The following is an 18,294-nucleotide window of genomic DNA, read 5'->3' on the forward strand; positions in this document are numbered from 1 at the left end:
AATCTACTGACACTTGCTATGTAGGTTCTTCTGCAAGCCTCCACTTCCGTCAAAACCAAACCTCATCGAGTAGCTGTGTTGAGCTTCATTTATAAGCTTGATAAAGAAAGGCAAATGTGAAGCCTTTATTAGTTTTTATTTTTTTTATATATATATATAATTTTTTTTTTTTTTTACCTCGAATGCTTTTCTATCTTGTAAAATTACAGCTAGGTTTGAGTACGTAGAATCATTGCATCAGCAAGGTCAATTAAGGTTGTTTTTTGAAGTCTGGCCTGAATTTGTTGGTTGCAAGTTTATCCACCTGAGTCAGCTCAGCTGAATTGAAAGTATGATGGGGCAGGTCGGTGAAGAGCCAGAGTCGGACCTCTTGGACACATGGGGAAAGGGAGCCGTTGCAGGGGGTCATGTGGCCATGTCCATAGTGGAGGCACTGATGGGCTGTACAACAGCAGTCCAGTAAAGGGATCTTTTCTATCCCTGATTATTATTTACTGGTTTATTTTTGCAATGTTGATTCCTCTAGCATAGCACGACATTAGTGTCAAGCCAATTCCTAATAGAGGTATACATTGAAGAATTATCTTCCAAGCTTTTATACTTCTCATCAGAGCTATCAAATGGTAAGTGTGCTTGGAAGCGGCGGTACTGTTACAATGCAATTCACCAAGGGTAGATTAATATCGTTGATGGTACAGTGGTGAAAAGAATTAAGGTTGTGCATGGCAGTCAGGTGGCTCAATTTCATATGCTTCTGACTTTGTATGTCACTAAAACTATGAGTATGCATAGTACTTGTCGCTAAAAATCCATGCATGGCTGAAGGTATCTCGTAAGGTGATCTGTATTGACTATTTTAGTAAACGTTAGGCCAACACTTTAAGCTTGGGCTAAAAACAACATATACCTGTAAATAGCACATCAGCTGGCAAGGTGGCACAGCAAGTTAAAGTTTGTGACTGATATCTGATGTGGTAAACAGGTCACATGTTCAACCCTTGTGAATGGCAGCCAAGTCTTCCATCCGTCTGAGGAAAGTAAGTTGACTGGCTTAGAATTGAAAGGTAGTTTCACTTCTATTTGTTGTGCTTAGAAATTGTGGAAGTACACAAAGATCTACACAAAACCCAAGCATTGCTTTCAGAGCGAGATTGGTTCCGCCGGTTTTCACGGAGTACGCATTTGCACTATGTTCATATGATGCACACTACCACTTGAACATTTTCACTATTTGTTAGTGTACCGGCACCACTGGACTGTTATGCAACCTATGCACATGGGACTAGAGGAGGTATCCATATATGAAATCCTGTGTATCCCTTTGGCAACCTTCCAGATCGTGCTATTTCTTCCTAGAGTTTGAATCCTCCCAAATTTGCTTGATGGCTTACCACTTGGAATGCCAGCATCCTGTCCAAAAATGGATCATTGAAAAGAGGCATCCAAAAACATCAGCTAAGTTGACATCCGCAGCACTAAATGATTAGCCTGTTCTGACCAACCAACTACAATACCTTTGATCGTTTCACCTCAAAGCCAAATAGAAAATAGCACCATTTCAGCAGAAAATCCCAGGAGATCACTTCACGGTAGTAGGACATTCACAGTATTGTCACCACCACAGCAAGCCCTCTCATTGCCTCCCTGGGTTCCCTTCAATCAGGCAGATGATGGAGCATGATCTCCTGATCGACAGGAGCCAGGGATGCAGGACATGAGCCTCTGAAATGGATGGTAAATGAAATAAAATCCATCCTCCTTAATGTACTGTCTCCTACAGAAAGCTTGTTGCCCAACACAACTACCACACAGAATTGGAGCTTCCCCTCCCAGTCCTATATGCTAATCATACATAAGGATCAGATGTGGATTTGGTCTAGAGACTATGAAGCAAACTTGAAATCTGGGGATTTGAGTTCTATTACTGTGTCCGGTACTTAACTGTAAATTGTAGAACTCTGGCCAAATCACTTAATCGCGCTTTGCCTCAAATTGCAAATGTTTAAGAAATGTAATCAGTTTGTAAATACGTGAAATGTAATTGTGAAATGCAAATGTGAGTATTCAGTTGTGGTCCAGCTAGGCTTGTACTATTTAAATGACAGTACAATGCAAGAAGCTGTCTCGAGGGTAAAAATGCTCTAATCGTTCGACTGCTATACCTTGTTCTGTGATATTTTGGAGCAACAGTGGCAGATTTGAGACCACAGGATGAACATACCAAAGTTTTTAATGGTAAGACGGTGCTAAATAAATCGGTTAGGATAACTCAATTAAAACTTGAAAATGGATTTCAACAATAATTTTCATTGTAGCGGAGCATGATCGAAATGGGAGAGGGATCTGAAATAACAATCGCACATAGTTTCCCCTAATTTGAGAATGTCGGCAGGAATGCCCAGACCCAATTGTTGCACTAGAAGTCCCCAGCACGCCCTCTTTTACCTTAGGCACTTCTTGGGGTTCTCAGGAACAACCCAGAGACGGGATGAAAAAGCTGATGCCCGTGGCTATCCTGGATCAACGTGGGCCCAGAATCGAAAAAAACCATCTGCTTAATTTAGCACATGGGTCTCTTTCAAATTTAAGCTAGGCTATTTTTTTTCTTAATTTATTTTTTTTCGGGTGCGTTCCAAAACTCAAAGTGGAAATAGCTTCACATCAGTGGGATAGCATTTCTGTTTGCGTGGCGATTCATTTGCCAGTGGGTTGACTAAGATGCAATATTCTTTGTATTGAATGAAAATGCTGATTGATTTATTTAAAATAAAATGGGCTGCATATTGCAAAAGCTACAGTTAATAGTTTTCTATTTTGTGACCGTTTTCCAGTATTGTAGATGACAGGAAAAGGCGCTAATTTAGTGGCAGGGTGAAATGGCACATTTCAATGTAAATGACAACTTAATAATTCAACAGAAGGATTTGGCTCCTTTTTTAGGTAATTGTGGCGTTGCCCAAGATCTTTTAATTTACTAAAAGAATATGTATAATATACATACTTACATATCAAAGCTTTTAGCCAGCCATCTACATCCATTGGTCTGTTAATTGTCATTGACCTTTTTCCTCTGCCTACTTCAGCATGGGGCAATGTGCGGCACACTTTAGCCATTGGCTAACTTCACTCTGAGGGACTGCAGTTTTTCCTTTCACTGCTCACACAGTGGTTTGCTTCAGTGCCAGGGACTACTATAGCAATGGGTGATTTTACCTTGTATATCACTGGCATCGCTAGCACCACCAATAGTTATTGTTGGGTCTTTCTTTCCGTAGGAAAGACATTTTATGTTTCTTTAACAACTTTTGTGCTGTTCGGAGGATCCACACAACTTTACATTTTCTTCAGAAATTCCAGCAGAAGACTTTGCTCTCCTATACAGAAAAAAAATATTAATGGAATGAAGAGATTTGACCGAAAGTTAGAACTTTAATTTCCGCGTTTTTTTTTTTTTTTTTTTTGGGTTTGGTGTAAATCTGTTCAGTAGTTTTTGAGAAATTTGCATTTAAGAAGGTGCTCGGGAGTCATGAAGGCGTTAATCCCCCTGGAAAAATTAGTGATGTCTGGTACTGCAGGGCTCTAGCAGTACATAACAGTCCAAAGTGTTTATAAAAAAAGAAAATAAAAAAACTCACCCCGCTGGCAGAGAGCCTGGTTTCCTATCTGCCAATGGTGTCGGGGACTATCCCACAGTACTGCTTTCTCTGATTGGCCAGCCACAGCAGCTCAAGAATGTTGTGACAGACATTACAGGATTCTGAGACTGTCTGTGTCCTTCAAAATATATTTTAAAAGGAAATTAGGAGCAAGGCAGGGACCCCCTGACCCCCTAGGCATCTGGGAAGAAAGGGCCTCCAAACACCACCCACCAGTGCGACCCTCCTGTGAGGTATCGCGTGTACTCTCATGGGGAGCCAGATGTAAGCTTCAGCCCCATGTTACCATCATACCCTGCAAACTTCAGAGGAGCTACAGTTCTATGTGTGGAAGCTTACAAGGTAGGTACAGCAAGCCCTTCCTGCTGTGAAGAACATATGCTGTGTACTGACTGCAGTTGTGTGCAGTGAGGGCTTTCCGCAGGAATGAGCATTCAGTCGCACGCTGGACCCACCCCACAGTAGGAGGCCAATCCCTGTACTACGTTGCTTTGGTCATGGGGCGGGGGGGTGGGGGGGGGGGGAGAAGGTTGTTCCCAGGGCACCAGTGCTTTGTGGATGGCCAACACCCACGGCGCTTGACCTTTGGCTGTGTGCACTAGCGGTTGGCAGTAGGGATTGGACTGTGCCAGGCCAGAATCTTGTGGGAATTAAAATGGGAAATGTCACTTTTATAACACAAAGATATGGACAGAATGCTGAACATTGTCAAACATTCACCTCCAGTCACAGATCTGGGTTTAATCCATTGATTTATTTGCTCACCAGGACACCCTAGTTTGACACCAGTCATATATGCAAATCAGACGTGGGTCCCATGCCTCTGGATTCAAGCTAGACTGGCTGATAAGGGGTGATGCACCTAAACCGGCCCAAGGATGCTTGTTTCTGGTCCAAGGAGGACATGGCCCAGCAGTTCAGGCTGGTCTGTTCCCATGGGGAGCAGGGTCAAGAATGACTTGCATGTGGCAGTGTCTAAGCTGGGGTAGCATGGAGAGCTCAAACACAGATCTGTGACTGGAGGTCAATGTTTGACAATATTCAGCATCTTTTTGTGTTGCTATAGTATGGCCTTTAGACAGTGCTTGTTTTCATACAGTGCATGCCGTCATACAAAAAACCTTTTCAAACCAAAGCATTTCGTCATGGGCAGTAAGCCTTGTATAAATACAGTTTGAAAAGCCAAAAGGTCAGCACTCCACTTCAGACCTGTTGGCTTTGTCACTGCTTGCTTGTACACTTTACGTGTACTGTGGAGATGAGTCTTTATAATTTCACAGAAGCTTGGCCCAGTCCTTCTCAGGAACTTTGCAATGTAGTATTCTAATGGTATGATTATGTGGGTGTGAGAAAAATACCTTAAAGTTTTTCTGATTAAATTAATTTCTTACAGGGCGTTCAAATGAAGAGGAGGATAATTCGGATTCATCAGTAGAACCCCCCGCGAGGTCGAGATACCGCGCAGACTCCACTGCACCTTACACAGACTCCACTGCACCTTACGCAGACTCTTCCCATGGTGTTGTAAACATGGATACGCAAAGCTATGATTCCAAGGCGGAGAGGATTGCTAGGTACAAAGCAGAAAGAAGACGCCAACTTGCCGAAAAGTACGGCATTGCATTTGAACATTCTGATTTGGATTCGGAGTACATGCCCAAATACTCCCGGGCAAGGCACGATAGTGATACAGCTGAGAAAAGAAGCATAAAGTCTGACCGGGATGAGGAGGAAAGCCGGGATCATAGTTCATCGTTCTCCTCCCGGACTGAGCACGCGCAGCCGAATGAGCAGGACGCTCATGAGGGTTACACCTCGTCCAATAGAGCGGTATTGCAGAATTTGGAGAACAGTAAAAGAGTGCACGAGTTAAGTTCCATCGGACAGGCCCACAGCTTTGTGTCCACATCAGATACGTCCACTTCTTTCTCCATGGTCGGGCGGGACTCTGTGCTCGGTGAGTTGCCAAGATCCCCAAAGCAACCTCGCAGGGCTTCCCTTACCTCCCAGAAGCATCCGTCCTCACCGTGTACCTCGCACTTCGAGCAGAACCTGCACAGTGAGACCAGGCTGGGGTAAGCAGGTCCTTTATATTTTATGGCTCGGATTTACTGCGAAATATTATAATGCTTCTTCTCTCTGCGTGCAGCAGGTCATCATAATCCTTTAAATAAACCTTACAGAGCCCATCATCTTAATGTGAGTATTATAGGTTTGTCTGAGCGTGATTGGTTGAGCGCAAGATTATGGTCTTTGAGTGCTTTGGCAGGTTTGCATAAATAAATTAGAAGTACTTTCTTCTAAAGATGTAGTGACTGTGCTGTGGATTTAAAATGTCAGCTATGGCTCTTGGTAATGCCAAGCACTCACTAGGAAAAATAAGCTTCCCTTCATTTGATGCTGAAGTTTGTTTTACCTGGAAATCTTTTTAAGTGCTTTGCAGTGTCTTAATTTTATCCTCTTGATCTTAGTCTTCAATTCTTACTCCTGATCATGTATGTTCTTATCGATTTGTTTTGTGTGTTTTGCGAAGTGTAAATAAGAGTTTAAATGTAAAAAAGAATGAGCTACTGGAAAGTTTAGGATTCAGATATGCCAGAAAAGAGATGCTTACCAGCAAAATTAACAGCACCGCCTAGGTCAATATTGATGCATAGGCCTTCTATCAGGACCAAGTCCATTAGCAATATACTTGAGTAGAAAGTGTTGTCCCATCTGCTTTTTAAAATTTTTAATGTATTGTCATTGTTAGCTGTTGTGGTTCTTCCTAGCCCTTCAGTCTTCATTGAAAGGTTATGTTAAAAAAAAAATTGAGCTTTATTGGCACTATATTCTGAAGCTGTTGAACTGTGGGTTCAAGTGTCTTCTTCAAAACCTTCCTTGGAATGCACTGGTAACGCGTGCTAGTTTGATTCAGGCTTGTGAATTGTCAAGGAAAAATATAGTATACGTCTCCTCTGTGGGTCCTGCATGGATTTGTTGCCTTGAGTTCTGGTGAGCCAAAAAAAATTCACATTATTTGGTCTTTTGGAGGGATGACCTGCTAACCCCGCTTCCTGCAAAGGGCAGCCATTTTTTATTACTTTTTTTTATTTTTTATTTCGGCTGTTAGTCTACAAAATATGAATTTAAGAGGGCGTTCGGGAAGTGGCATAGTTGGAAAAAAGTATGACTAGAGGTGTGCAGACCAATTTGCATTCCCATTATTGGGAATTTGGAAATAGTCCAAATCACTAGAGTAACTGTTACTATGCGTAAGTGCTAGCAGAGTCGGCAGCGTAGAGTATAGGTGAAAAGCGAGAGTAGATGCAATACGCTTATCTTAGTCAATGAGTGAAGGTTGGATGCAGGGGAAATCCTCAAATTTGAAGAGTAGCCCTCCCACACCTGTTAAGGTGTCATGCTTCATCATTGGGTGTTATGCTCCTCATGTGGGTGGCGCTGCAGTCCCCCCCATGGGCCCCCGAGAGGGCTCTTTAAAGGAGATCTTTTTAGAGTAAAGCCGCAGTGGTGAGTGTGGGTATGTGGGGATTGTGCAAGTGAATGAAAAAATAACAAAACCGTACCCTAGGTAGTGTTTATTCTTGGGTCCGTTTGGTATACTTAAACGGGAACAATGAACTTGTGTACCCTTTCTCTAGAAAGGAGGGTTTGTTCGCTTTTTCAAATAAGTTGGGTGGTGATGTAGGTTAATAGTCAGGTTGACCTGTTTCACGCCAAGCAGCAAGACCGGGAAGAGATTAAAGTGCAGAGAAAAACATTGAACAGGGGTTTGAAAGAAACGCACAATACACCCTGTTATTATAACCTGAATCAGGTGAGTGGTCGAGGTGTATCTGAACCCGATCGTTAGTGACCACTCCTACGTATAGATCTAACCCCAAATAAAATCCAGGATTCCTCCATAGCGGAAACAAGAGTCTCAGAAGGTAACTTTGACCTACTGTTAACTGGTATTTCGTACCTGCCCTCAGCCGCCTGTTCGCCAGAGGTTAACGGGTGTGTGAGGGCTACTCTTCAAATTTGAGGCTTTCCCCTGCATCCAACCTTCACTCATTGACTAAGATAGGCGTATTCCAACTACTCTCGCTTTTCACCTATGCTCTACGCTGGCGATTGGACTAGCACTTGCTCATAGGAACAGTTACTCTCTAGTGATTTAGACATACTACCTTGGGAGCATGGGTACTGGACCTTCTTTTTTTTCCCTCTCTTTTCTAAGCTCCCCGTCCCTCTTTGTGTATTAGAAATTTGGAAATAGTACCATTAACCAGATGAAGTGTCACGTAAATGGATTGAAATGGGTAACCATCACAGAACTGGTGAAAGTGCTGTGAGAAGAGCAGAGCTCTGGGGGTGAGGGGACAGAGCCTGGACACAGGAACATCCATAATGTGGGAATTGCGACCACACAGGGTACAAAAACTACAAGTACATTCAGGAACTTACGAAATGAGAATGTAGAACCTATAGAGGTTAGGGAAAGTTAGGGACTGTTTGTGAACTAAGAACATCGAAATTCTCCCTGAATCATCAAGGGATTTTAAAGAGACTAAAACAATTAGACCCAACACAATTGCTCTAGTAGGATGCCAGTTAAAGCCACCAAATAGAGCAGTGTTTAGACAGAAGGGATCATGTCCTGTAAGAAGCGACTTGTAACGGGAGAGAGACTATCCTAGAATAGGGTTCAGCTTTGTTATTTTATTCACTTCCAATTGCTTTTTTTTTGTCCAAGCTAAAAAAAATGAACAAATATTACTTGATGGACTATTGATTAAACCCATTCGCAAAGTATGTAGTAATGCTACCTGACATTGGGTATGTAACCCTAAAATACAGCGGCCTGTTCCTGACCTTCAGTTCTAGTATTGTATATTACACTTTCAGTTTTGTAAGCTTAGTACTTCCCATTAGGGAGGTGCTGCAGAAGACTTGTTTGACACATCTGGATGAGAAACATTTCTTGATCATCTGATAAAAACACAGACTAACAGGTTTTGAGTTACATTCTGTGCTTTGACTTCAGCACTAGTTTCAAGAGCCATAAGAAGGTTTTCTTTACATGCCTAGAGGTTAGAGTGACGTGCTTGTGGGTGTATGCATTCCGCAAGCTCAGAGGTTCTGTTGCAGTGCTTTCTCCAGCTGGGCCTGTGAGATTTCGCTGGAATTCCCTGTGAGGGTTAGGGTCCCACTTTCTCCATGAGCTTGCCTCATTTTGAAGTTTTCCTGTTTTCTGATGAGGGTTGCTCATCCAACCCCTTGGTTAAGCGCGATCAATGTTTCTTGGTCTTGGTTACAACAGGTATTTAATTGTAAAGAGCATTTGGCTGGTAAGGTAGTTAATGTATCTTTAATATGAGAACAGCTATATTAAATGAACCTTCTATAAAGTATTTTCTTTCAAAATATTCTTGAGCCTGTTTTTCCATGTACTCATTGGAGAGTGGGTTCAAGTTGTGATTTGTTGGCGGGAGGCGTAAGATGGGTTGCAAGTGCTTGTCACTTCTGCTAGACCAGGGATACTCCAGTACAGCCCGGGGCTCTCATGCAGCCCTCCTGACCTTTAATTGCGGCCCCCTAGTGACCAGCAGCTCTAGGCTGCCGTCCACTTGACAGATCAGGAACATTCAGAAAGCTGTGAAACGGGCATAAAGGTTTTCTGGTTTCACATTTTGCAATTCTCTCACGTTTTACATTAGAAGTTAATGCTTTGACTTTAATTGTTGGTGCATGGGCATAGGGTGTTGGTAGCAGACAGCAGTCACAAGGCTCGGTTTGTTGTCCTCACCATGCTTCTGCTTAACGTCCTCCTTCGCCCACCTTTCACTACCCCAACTCTCTGCTGCATAGATGCGGCCCTCGGGCATGCCACAGATAGTACTTTGTGGCCCCCGGGAAATGTTTGCAAGTACCCATGTACTAGACTATAGTACATATCCCTGTGCCCTTCATTCCCTCTTTAAACGCATGCTATGCATATATGTAAAGCTGCAAGTTTCCCCAATGTCACATGAGTGTATGCAAGCAAGCCAAATTAACTCCAGTAAAAATAAATCCCCATTTCCTCTAACATACCTCCCTTAATGTGTACCGAGAGAATTGTAATTGCATTTATATAGCGCTTACTACCCCCGATGAGCTGTCAAAGTGCTTTTCGACGAGTAACACAACTCCGTAATCCAGAAAGGATTAGTGGGAATTATTGTAGGGAATTATGAAATGAATGAGCGGTGGACATGAGTCCATTAAATTGAAAAGCATGGTTGAGGAATAGAGGAGGGAAGGCTCTAGGAAGTGTTTATTTAGAGATCATAGCAGTGGAGGAAGTTTTGGGATGAGTGAAGGAGAGATGAAGGGGGGGGGAAAGATGAGGTATCGGATGAGTCTAGGAGGGATAACTGGGGGAAGGGTTTAGAAAGGCTCGTTTGGGAGATCTGAATAATAAAAGGTTTGAGGATGCAAGGAGCAGTAGATCATAGTAGTAGAATGGATATATTGAGAAGGTGTATATGGTGAGATATAGGGTAGTGCATTGGAGATGCTGTATTAGTAGTAGAGTAATACATATATAAAAATACATAAGTACATTGAAGGTATGTATGTATAATGAAGGCGATATAGCTAGATTTAAGTTGTATTATGTTTGGGGAAGGGTACAGGCCGCAAGAACAGGGAACGAGACACTCTGCACTTAAATGGTTCTTTGCACTCACCATAGGCAAACTATATTCTTATGTCTACATGCTACCGTCCTGCAGTCCAGTTTCATTTCCCTCTTCCTGCCCTGGAGCGAACAGCTCGCTGCAGATCAGGCATACGATCAGTCCTGAGGAAGCATATAGCTGCTGGGCAGGAATATGCCTCCTTACATTGCATGCCTTTTCCCTGCATGCAATTACAACAGTCATTACAATGACCGCATTGTAACCACGCATACCATTACCCTGCAAGTCGTAACGACTTGCTGTGGGGGGGGCGCTGGATGTTGGAATAGTGTAATTTACTATTCCAACTTCAGTATGTGCAACAGTAGGGAAGGTGTTGGATTTTAAATCCAACACCTTCTGCCCCCTCCGAAAGTCCTCAATGACTTGTGGGATAATTGTATGTGTTACAACACGGTGGTTGTAACGACCGCGTTGTAATTACATGCATTGAAAAGGATTTGTGGTAAGCGCTGTTTACCACTGGGCAATGCACAAGTGAGCAAGTCGGCTACAGCTAGAGTAGCAAAGTCCTGGGTACTTTGGCAATACTCCAGTTCCAAAACCGCCTATTTCTGTCTGGACTCCTGGTTCTGAACTGAAAGTCAAGCTGTCAGGGATTTATTCAGAAAGTGGTTACAGTAACCTATAACCATCACATTCAAATAGTACCAAATTAAAGGCCAACCCTTTAGGAAACCTAGATCTTTGTTTACACTACAGACACAAAAGAGTAAAATTATTAAAAGAAAAAAGGGCCACGTAGCTTTTGGGGCAGAGATGCAACTCCAGTAAGTAATCGAGTCATAAGATAAGAAAGGGTGGCCGAAACGTGTTTATTTCCTTTGAGGCCAATGTTTTGTCCAACAGACAACTGGCTATGTATTTAGAGAGACCGAAGCCTGCCTGTTCTCTTCCCCAGAGCCTGACACTCTCTGCCCCAGAGCATTGGAAAAGTTGCACACAAAGGAGCAGGACAATGTAAATCCCTACAACACGTTCTCATCCTTCCCTGAGAAGAGTTTGCGGGACTCCGAAGAGGGGGCTCTTCATGCCGGCCTAGCAGTCTGCTGTCCTTCAGTAGCTCTTTCTGATAGCAGCTAGCTCCCACTCTTTACTCCGCCATGGCCAACAGAGGCTATTTTTTGCAGGTCCGGCGATGACCCATTGTCACTCGTAGTACGGCAGCCCCGGCACATAGTCTGGCCGTGCACTGCACTGTTCTGCACTTCTCCCAGACTCTAACGCTAGAGTGGGTCCAGCACTGGGAAGCATGTGGCATAGCAGTGGCACACAGCACAGCCTTTATTTCTTAAGTGCTGCACCGGGCACTGGCCCTTATGCCCTATCCCTTTAACACCATTTAATAAATGTTAGTTCTCTGGGTGTGGTGGTATGTATTCACAAGGACCGGCCTGGGTGGCTTGTAACTCACTTCTCATTTCTGCCCGTTAATAGAAGCAAGCAGAAGTGAGACTGGTGGTGCTCTGATGATGAAAGTTTGGGCCCAAAGTCAAATGAGTGCTAATCATGGGGGGGCGGGGGCAAGCAAGCCTGTGAACAACCAACACTATATAGTAAACTGCACAAGTAAATAAACCTGATAGACAGTTTGCACATAAATCCGAGAAGGTGTACAAGCCACTGCGCTGTTTGTTTCGAAGCTTTACTGGAGTCGTTGAATGTTACTGGAGTTAAATTTTTTAATGGCTGCAAGTTTAGAAAGTATAACATATCAATTCACTGTTTGTACTGATTTTAAGAGGCTTATTTTGAAGGACACAATAGTCTATTAAAACATATTTTAGCATGGGTATATAGCCAGTTTGTTTGGTGAAAGTTCCCTGGAATGTGTGTGTGGGGGCTTTCTTTAGATCATGTATTGTAGCTGTGTGGATCGCAGCACGCGTTGCAGGGCATTAGGCCTGTAATCTGCTGCAATAGGCTCTAACTGATCAAATCTGCTAGGTTTGCTTGGTGGGTTATAGCGCCTGGTTCAGATGTCTGGCGCGACTATACTCCGTAGCACATAGCTGTCGGACTCTTCTGCCGAGGCACAGAGCGGTGATTCTGCCATCCTGTTCTGCTACTGCCTGTGCGCTGCGTGTTGCTTGTGTGAGCGGAGCATGCACTGATAACTGTGTCCACCATAATAACCCACCTCACCTGCCCAGGAACGTAAAAGGGGAGCACATTCAAATATTAGTAAGTTATGACTTAGCAACCAACTCCAAATGTACAATCATAGCAGTGTGCGCCGAGATTCTCAAACTACACAATTCCAACAGGATCTGCTGCTCAGAGTGGTGCGACTGCCCCTTTCCTTTTAAAGGCTTAGCAACACTGATGAGAAGTAGGGATACTTCCCCATTCAATTTCAGCAACTCTGCTAAATGCCTGCGCTGTTAAAAGTACACAGCCATCCCGGGCAATGCGGGTATCGTCGCCCATGGACAAAAGATTTAGTGCCACAGGAGCACTACTTTCCTTCTGAATGTATTCTACCCGTGCACTAATCTGTCGCAACATTTTAGGATGACCGGAGTATTGCAATAAAAATTCCCAGTCAATACTCTGCCTCAAGGCGCTATTACTGTACATTTGAAAATGTGTCAAGTTCACTGGCTAACAAGTGTGTGCAGCACACAGTCCACTTTTGCCCACCTGCAGTAAAACTATTAAGTACAACAAATCTGTGTTGAATTGTTTCATCACCATGCACTGCACATTGAGACTTGCTCGTGAAGCATTGTGCATTCATTACAATACAGGCAAACTGTCAGTGTGACTGATTTCGGAAGTAGGTGGGGCAAGTGGATATCTTTACAGGACAGGTGGATATCAGTAGCGTTTTGTCCCTCGGACAAGTAGAATTTGTAAACAATTCCACACCCCTGGGGATGTTCCAAGCCAAGGTTTAGAACGAACAGTGGCCGTGGTTGAAGTATTTGGGCCCAGGATCCACCCCTCCTTTCCAGTAACGGCTGGTGGAGGGAGTGCTGCGGGGCGGTGGGGCAGGGGAGGAGCAGGGTGGGGGGGTAGTAAACTACGGAATAGGGCCGAACAAAGGTAAGTAAACAAATAAATAAAACGCATTTTGTTGCGCGTGCTGCATCGCATTTGGCAATGCAGCGTGCGCAATGAAATTCGTTTTATTTACTTACCTCTGTATGCCTGTATTCCGTAGTTTACTACCCACCACCCTGCTCCTCCCCCACCCCGCCTCACCACCCCACAGCATTCCCTCCACCAGCCGCTATTGCTCGTTTCCCAACTTTCCCTGGGATCGACGGCAGTGATGGCTCATTGTCCCAGTGAATCCTCTGCGGAGTATAATATTCATCACAGCTGTTCCATCATGGCTTCCATAAAGGCTCCACCTCTGAACGGACTGTCCCAAAACATGAAGTTTAGGGCACAAACAATTGTGTACCAAGAATTCTTCAATTATGGTCCCCCTTTTGCAATAGAAAACCCTTGACACTTTGTCATGGTGCACTCAGCGATCCGCATTTACGCTTCTGCGGAACACCCAGGAACAACAAACCAGCTACTGTTCCGAACTTCACTGCCTAAAGGCCACAGCATCCTCGATTACCTGCACATCCAACTGTTTGTACAACAGGTGTAAGTCACAAACCACACACCTGCAACGTAGACCCTCTGAACCATAACGTCGGTGCCAACAGATATTACTATAATGAATACTCCAGTTCGTGAAAGCGTCCATTCTCTGACAAACAGTATGCCATGTTTTGAGCATAACTCCACTTGTATATCTATGATAAGAATGAAGAAGCGGTGACGACATTCACTTATCTTACAGCTATTATAGTGTTCATGTTACTGGAGAACCACTGAAAACAAGCCATGAAGAATGCCACGACTCTTGTTTTTAATGGAAGAAACATGTCAGCACTCTGGGCAAAGGTTAGGTTCTGTTTGTTTGCAGAAAAAAAATTGACCTTTTTAAATTCTTTCTATGTTGATCTCATCAAGACAGCATAGCAAGGCTTGGTTTTATGCTTGTTTCTACTATAAATGTGGCATCGCCAGACCCTGTAGGGACAAATACTTGTAGCCAGAACGGACAAAAAGGATCCTTCTTTCCTTCCGTTTGGAATCCCCACACAGCCATACAGAAATGGATTAACTCCTTTGCACGCTTATAAGGAGTTAAGATTTTGCATAAAAAGTGCAAACAGAAGACCTGCAGTCAGTGCTTAATTTGAGACGGTGGTTTCCGGTGCTCAGCACCGGTACTTGTCAACAATGCACTTAGGACAGTCGGCCACATGGTGTTGCTGCTCATCAAATTTAGAGCGGAGCAGAACGGTTGTTTATGGATACAATATACATACAGAATTACTAACACCTGCCTCCCCAGCTATTCCTTCAGCTTTGGAGACCTGGAATAATCTGAACAGTCGCATTTACAGGCGAGAGACATGGTTAGTAGTTTTGGTAACAATAACGGGGGCGATGGGTGGTGCAAGCTGCAGTGGCCTCCTGGTCAGGGCCCTGGCGCATATTTTACAAATCAAGCACTGCTTGTAGTTAACAAGGTGCCTGAAGCATCCCGTCAGGTGTCGGCTACCACGAACAGCCGTGTATCACCTTCTGGTCTGGGGAAGGTGACCAGGAGGACACCTGGGGCTGCCCGGAAAAAGATCCTGAACAGGCAGTCGGAAGCAGTAAGCACATTTTCAGCTAGCCTACACACTGCATGCAGGAATTACATCAGTTAATTTAGACATGAAGTGATCAGGTCATTGAAAGATCCTCCGCGGCTGCCCCTTGGTTGCTTCTAACAATGCTTCAAATGAAGGTTAGCTCTCACTACCGCAGACGCTTCCAGGGCACCATCCTTTCCGCTGCTTCTGTTCTTCGGGCTGCTTCTCCAGTCTGGGGGGGAGCGGGCTTATTCTCCTTTAGAATATTGGAGTTGCATCTAAAGCAATGGTGGGGGAAGAGGGCCAGTAATGGCTGTTACAGACCTTCTGCTCCAACATTCATTCCTATGCTTGTCTTTAAGTGTATATCAGTTCAATTTGGAACCCCTCGAGCTCCGTTCGGAGTGGCCGAACAGTCTAGCTGTGCTGAATTTGACTATGGGCTGCTCAGTGACCCTTCTCCCTTCTGGCAGAAGGCGTTCAACGGGAATATCCATTGGCAGCAGCCGGTTTTAACATGGGAAGGAGACCAGCTTTAATATCTGTACCTTTCAGGTCCTGCGTAAAGGTATGCAGACTTGTAATACTTTTCTAGCGAAGTGTGGGCATTTTGTACTTGTACTGCTCGGGTGCGCACTCGCTTGGGCACATGTTGGTGCACTAAAAAAATTAAAGTGCTCCAACAACAAAGTTCCCAATGCCTAGTTTGGATGAGCTGTTTTTGGCAGCGGCTGTCCCAGTCCCAACCCATCCACGCTAAAATATATCTTGATTATCTTAAATAACTTTGCATTGATTGGCAGCATGGAGGTAAATGGAGAGTATTTAAAGTCCGACATACATGTGACTTGTTTATGGAAAAACAATACATTTTACTGATGGCGTGACTTCCCTTTGCTGTAGAATCCACCCACAGTTTGGAATCCTTCTGTTTTATGAAGGAATAAAGCTTTCCTTGTTGGCACGGAATCCAGTTTTGGGCAGTTTGTTTTCTCTGTGCGCTTAGACTGCCCATGCTCAACATTACTGGCTTCCTTGTCACTCTAGTCGCCTTGTTGCTGGTCAGCTGCTGGAGACTTCCTTCCTCTGTGTTTATCCCTCCCCTCGAGCACAGGCGCATCATTTGACCCTTCCCCTGCTGCTTTTTTAAGGCTCAAACTTGTACTATGTTTAAGCACTACATGGGAGCACGTGCTTTTCAGCTGGCTCCAGTGTGTTCCCCTCATTGTTCCTCCTGCTTACTTTCCTTTGTTACGTCCCCACCTTGCATAGGAAGAAAGCTCTATTACGCAGACACCACTGGCTCTCCCTTAGTGCTTTTTTCCACAGTCTGTTGCGCCCGCTGTGTACTCCTTCTTTCCGGGCGCTTCATAGCAATAACATTGCTTAAACATCTTGACTAAGCCAACCAATACCCCTCGTACGCGAGACCAATTAGCTTTGCCAACGCTTGCTTCTTTGGAGTCTATACAGTCGAAGTCCAGTTTGTACACAGGGTGGAAATGGTAGTTAGTTTTTTCCTCTTCAGTAACTTTTGTGTCGCATCTTTTTTTTTTTTTTTTAATCGACTATTTAGTTCAAAATAACTTTTTCCTGCAAGCCCGGTAAACAAATCTAGTCGTCTTTTCGAGCAACGTTCACTAAATTAATCCGCAAATGATTAAAATCCCAATATTTTCTATGGGTGTCTTGTGCCCTGAAGGTGGAGACGTGACTGTACAAGTCAATGTTCTTCCCTGAAAACGTTACTGGGGCTGGAAAAAAATGCAAAAAAATATGGTATACATTTGCATTTTTCGTTGTTGGACGGGCACTGCTGTGCATGTTCCGGAAACGGATCCGAAGGTGCGGCACTCGGGGGAGTGCCGTGTCTGTTGCTAGTTTTCTAACACTGGAAGTTGCTTCCTGACCAGCGCGGGCAGTAAGTATTAATCTCCCTGCGGGCTAGGAGAAATGCGGGGCGCTGTTTGCATCTGCGAGGTGACGTGTGCTTACTTTTTATGTGCTGCGGTTGTTGGGAGATCGCACTCGTTCACTTCAGTGTTGTATTCAAGGAAGGCAGGTGGGACTCTTGCGTGGTGGTGTATTTTTGGTACAGAGCTGGTGTGCGGCAGTGGGAGCCCCGTCCCTTTTCGGCAGTGATATGCCTTTGTCTTTATTCTTCCAGTTTGTTTTTCTTTGCGTTGTATTCTTGTCATTTTTGTGGTCTTTCGAAAGCTACAGGTCGTTCCTCGAAAAAACACTTTACTCATTTGTGCTACAGACTGATAAAAAATAAAGTTGCAGGTTCGTTCGTTGGAGGGACCTGACTAAACATGCAATTATCGCATTATTTTGCTTCCTGGAAGTCCGCCCCTTCGGCAAAACATTACAAAGTTAATTGATTTTTTGAACTAGTGTGATTTTTATTATGGTTTTGGATATAAATTTCATAATTTAAAAAATATTGATGATGTGGCCTCGAAAATGACACCTTTAAAGGGGCTTTTAATATTTATCCGAGTTTCCGGTAGCCTTTCTTCATCTTGGCTCGCCAGTGGCCAACACAGTGAGTTTTTGCATCACTGCCGCATTACTCGATCATGTGAACATGGTTTTTTATTCCTTTTAAACTGTATAATAACTGAGTTTTAATAGATGTCTTTTTATCTGTAATGTTTTTATTGTAGAATACTTTTTATGCCATTCTATCCGCGAAATAGTTATTATGACTGACTGCTTACTCGATCATATGCAGTTAAGGGTGTTCAATAAAAAAAAAAAATTCTTATGTTTTAAGTGGCAGCGCCATGGTATAGCGCTTTATTTGTATACTAGTCTTGTGATGTTACATTCTGCTGCAAGAGTGATGTGGCTTGTTATGCTAAATTCCAGTGTGGGAAGGAGCGTGGTGATAAGTTTGGCTTCATCCAGCCTTTGGCCCCTCCTTAAAGCTTTTGGGTCTTCTTGGTTTTTAGGTTGTGCTTACCGGATTGCATAGTTGTCTGGCTGCAGAAAACCTGCTGTGGGCTTTCTAAGGACTTACATGGGCTCGAGGGCACCCATTGCTTTCATTGATTTAGCTTTCCTTTCACTCTTTCACCTGCTTATGTCCCAGATTGTCAATCTGGTATTTGTTGTTTGTCCCTTCTAAAGACCATTGTTACCTCTTTACTACTACTTTTGACTGGCTAGCTTCTGTGCTTGCTCTGCTTTCTTTCTTCTCTTTTTGGTTAAGCACTTCAAGAGTAAATGTATTCCAGCTGTCTCTTTTATGTA

The 18,294-nt window shown here is 43.8% G+C and overlaps 1 protein-coding gene across 36 annotated transcripts in view; it reads left to right on the plus strand.

The window, feature by feature from the left end:
- The window catches only part of SVIL (supervillin), a 635,411-nt gene that overhangs the window by 260,778 nt on the left and 356,339 nt on the right, over window positions 1-18,294 (plus strand). For all 36 annotated transcript variants that reach the window (XM_085631809.1, XM_085631813.1, XM_085631820.1 and 33 more), the window contains one exon: window positions 5,050-5,731. In XM_085631809.1, the coding sequence (XP_085487935.1) occupies window positions 5,050-5,731 (682 nt within the window). The remainder of the gene's footprint in view (window positions 1-5,049; window positions 5,732-18,294) is intronic.

This window comes from Triturus cristatus, chromosome 10 (assembly GCF_964204655.1).
Source record: "Triturus cristatus chromosome 10, aTriCri1.1, whole genome shotgun sequence".
Classification (NCBI taxonomy): domain Eukaryota; kingdom Metazoa; phylum Chordata; class Amphibia; order Caudata; family Salamandridae; genus Triturus; species Triturus cristatus.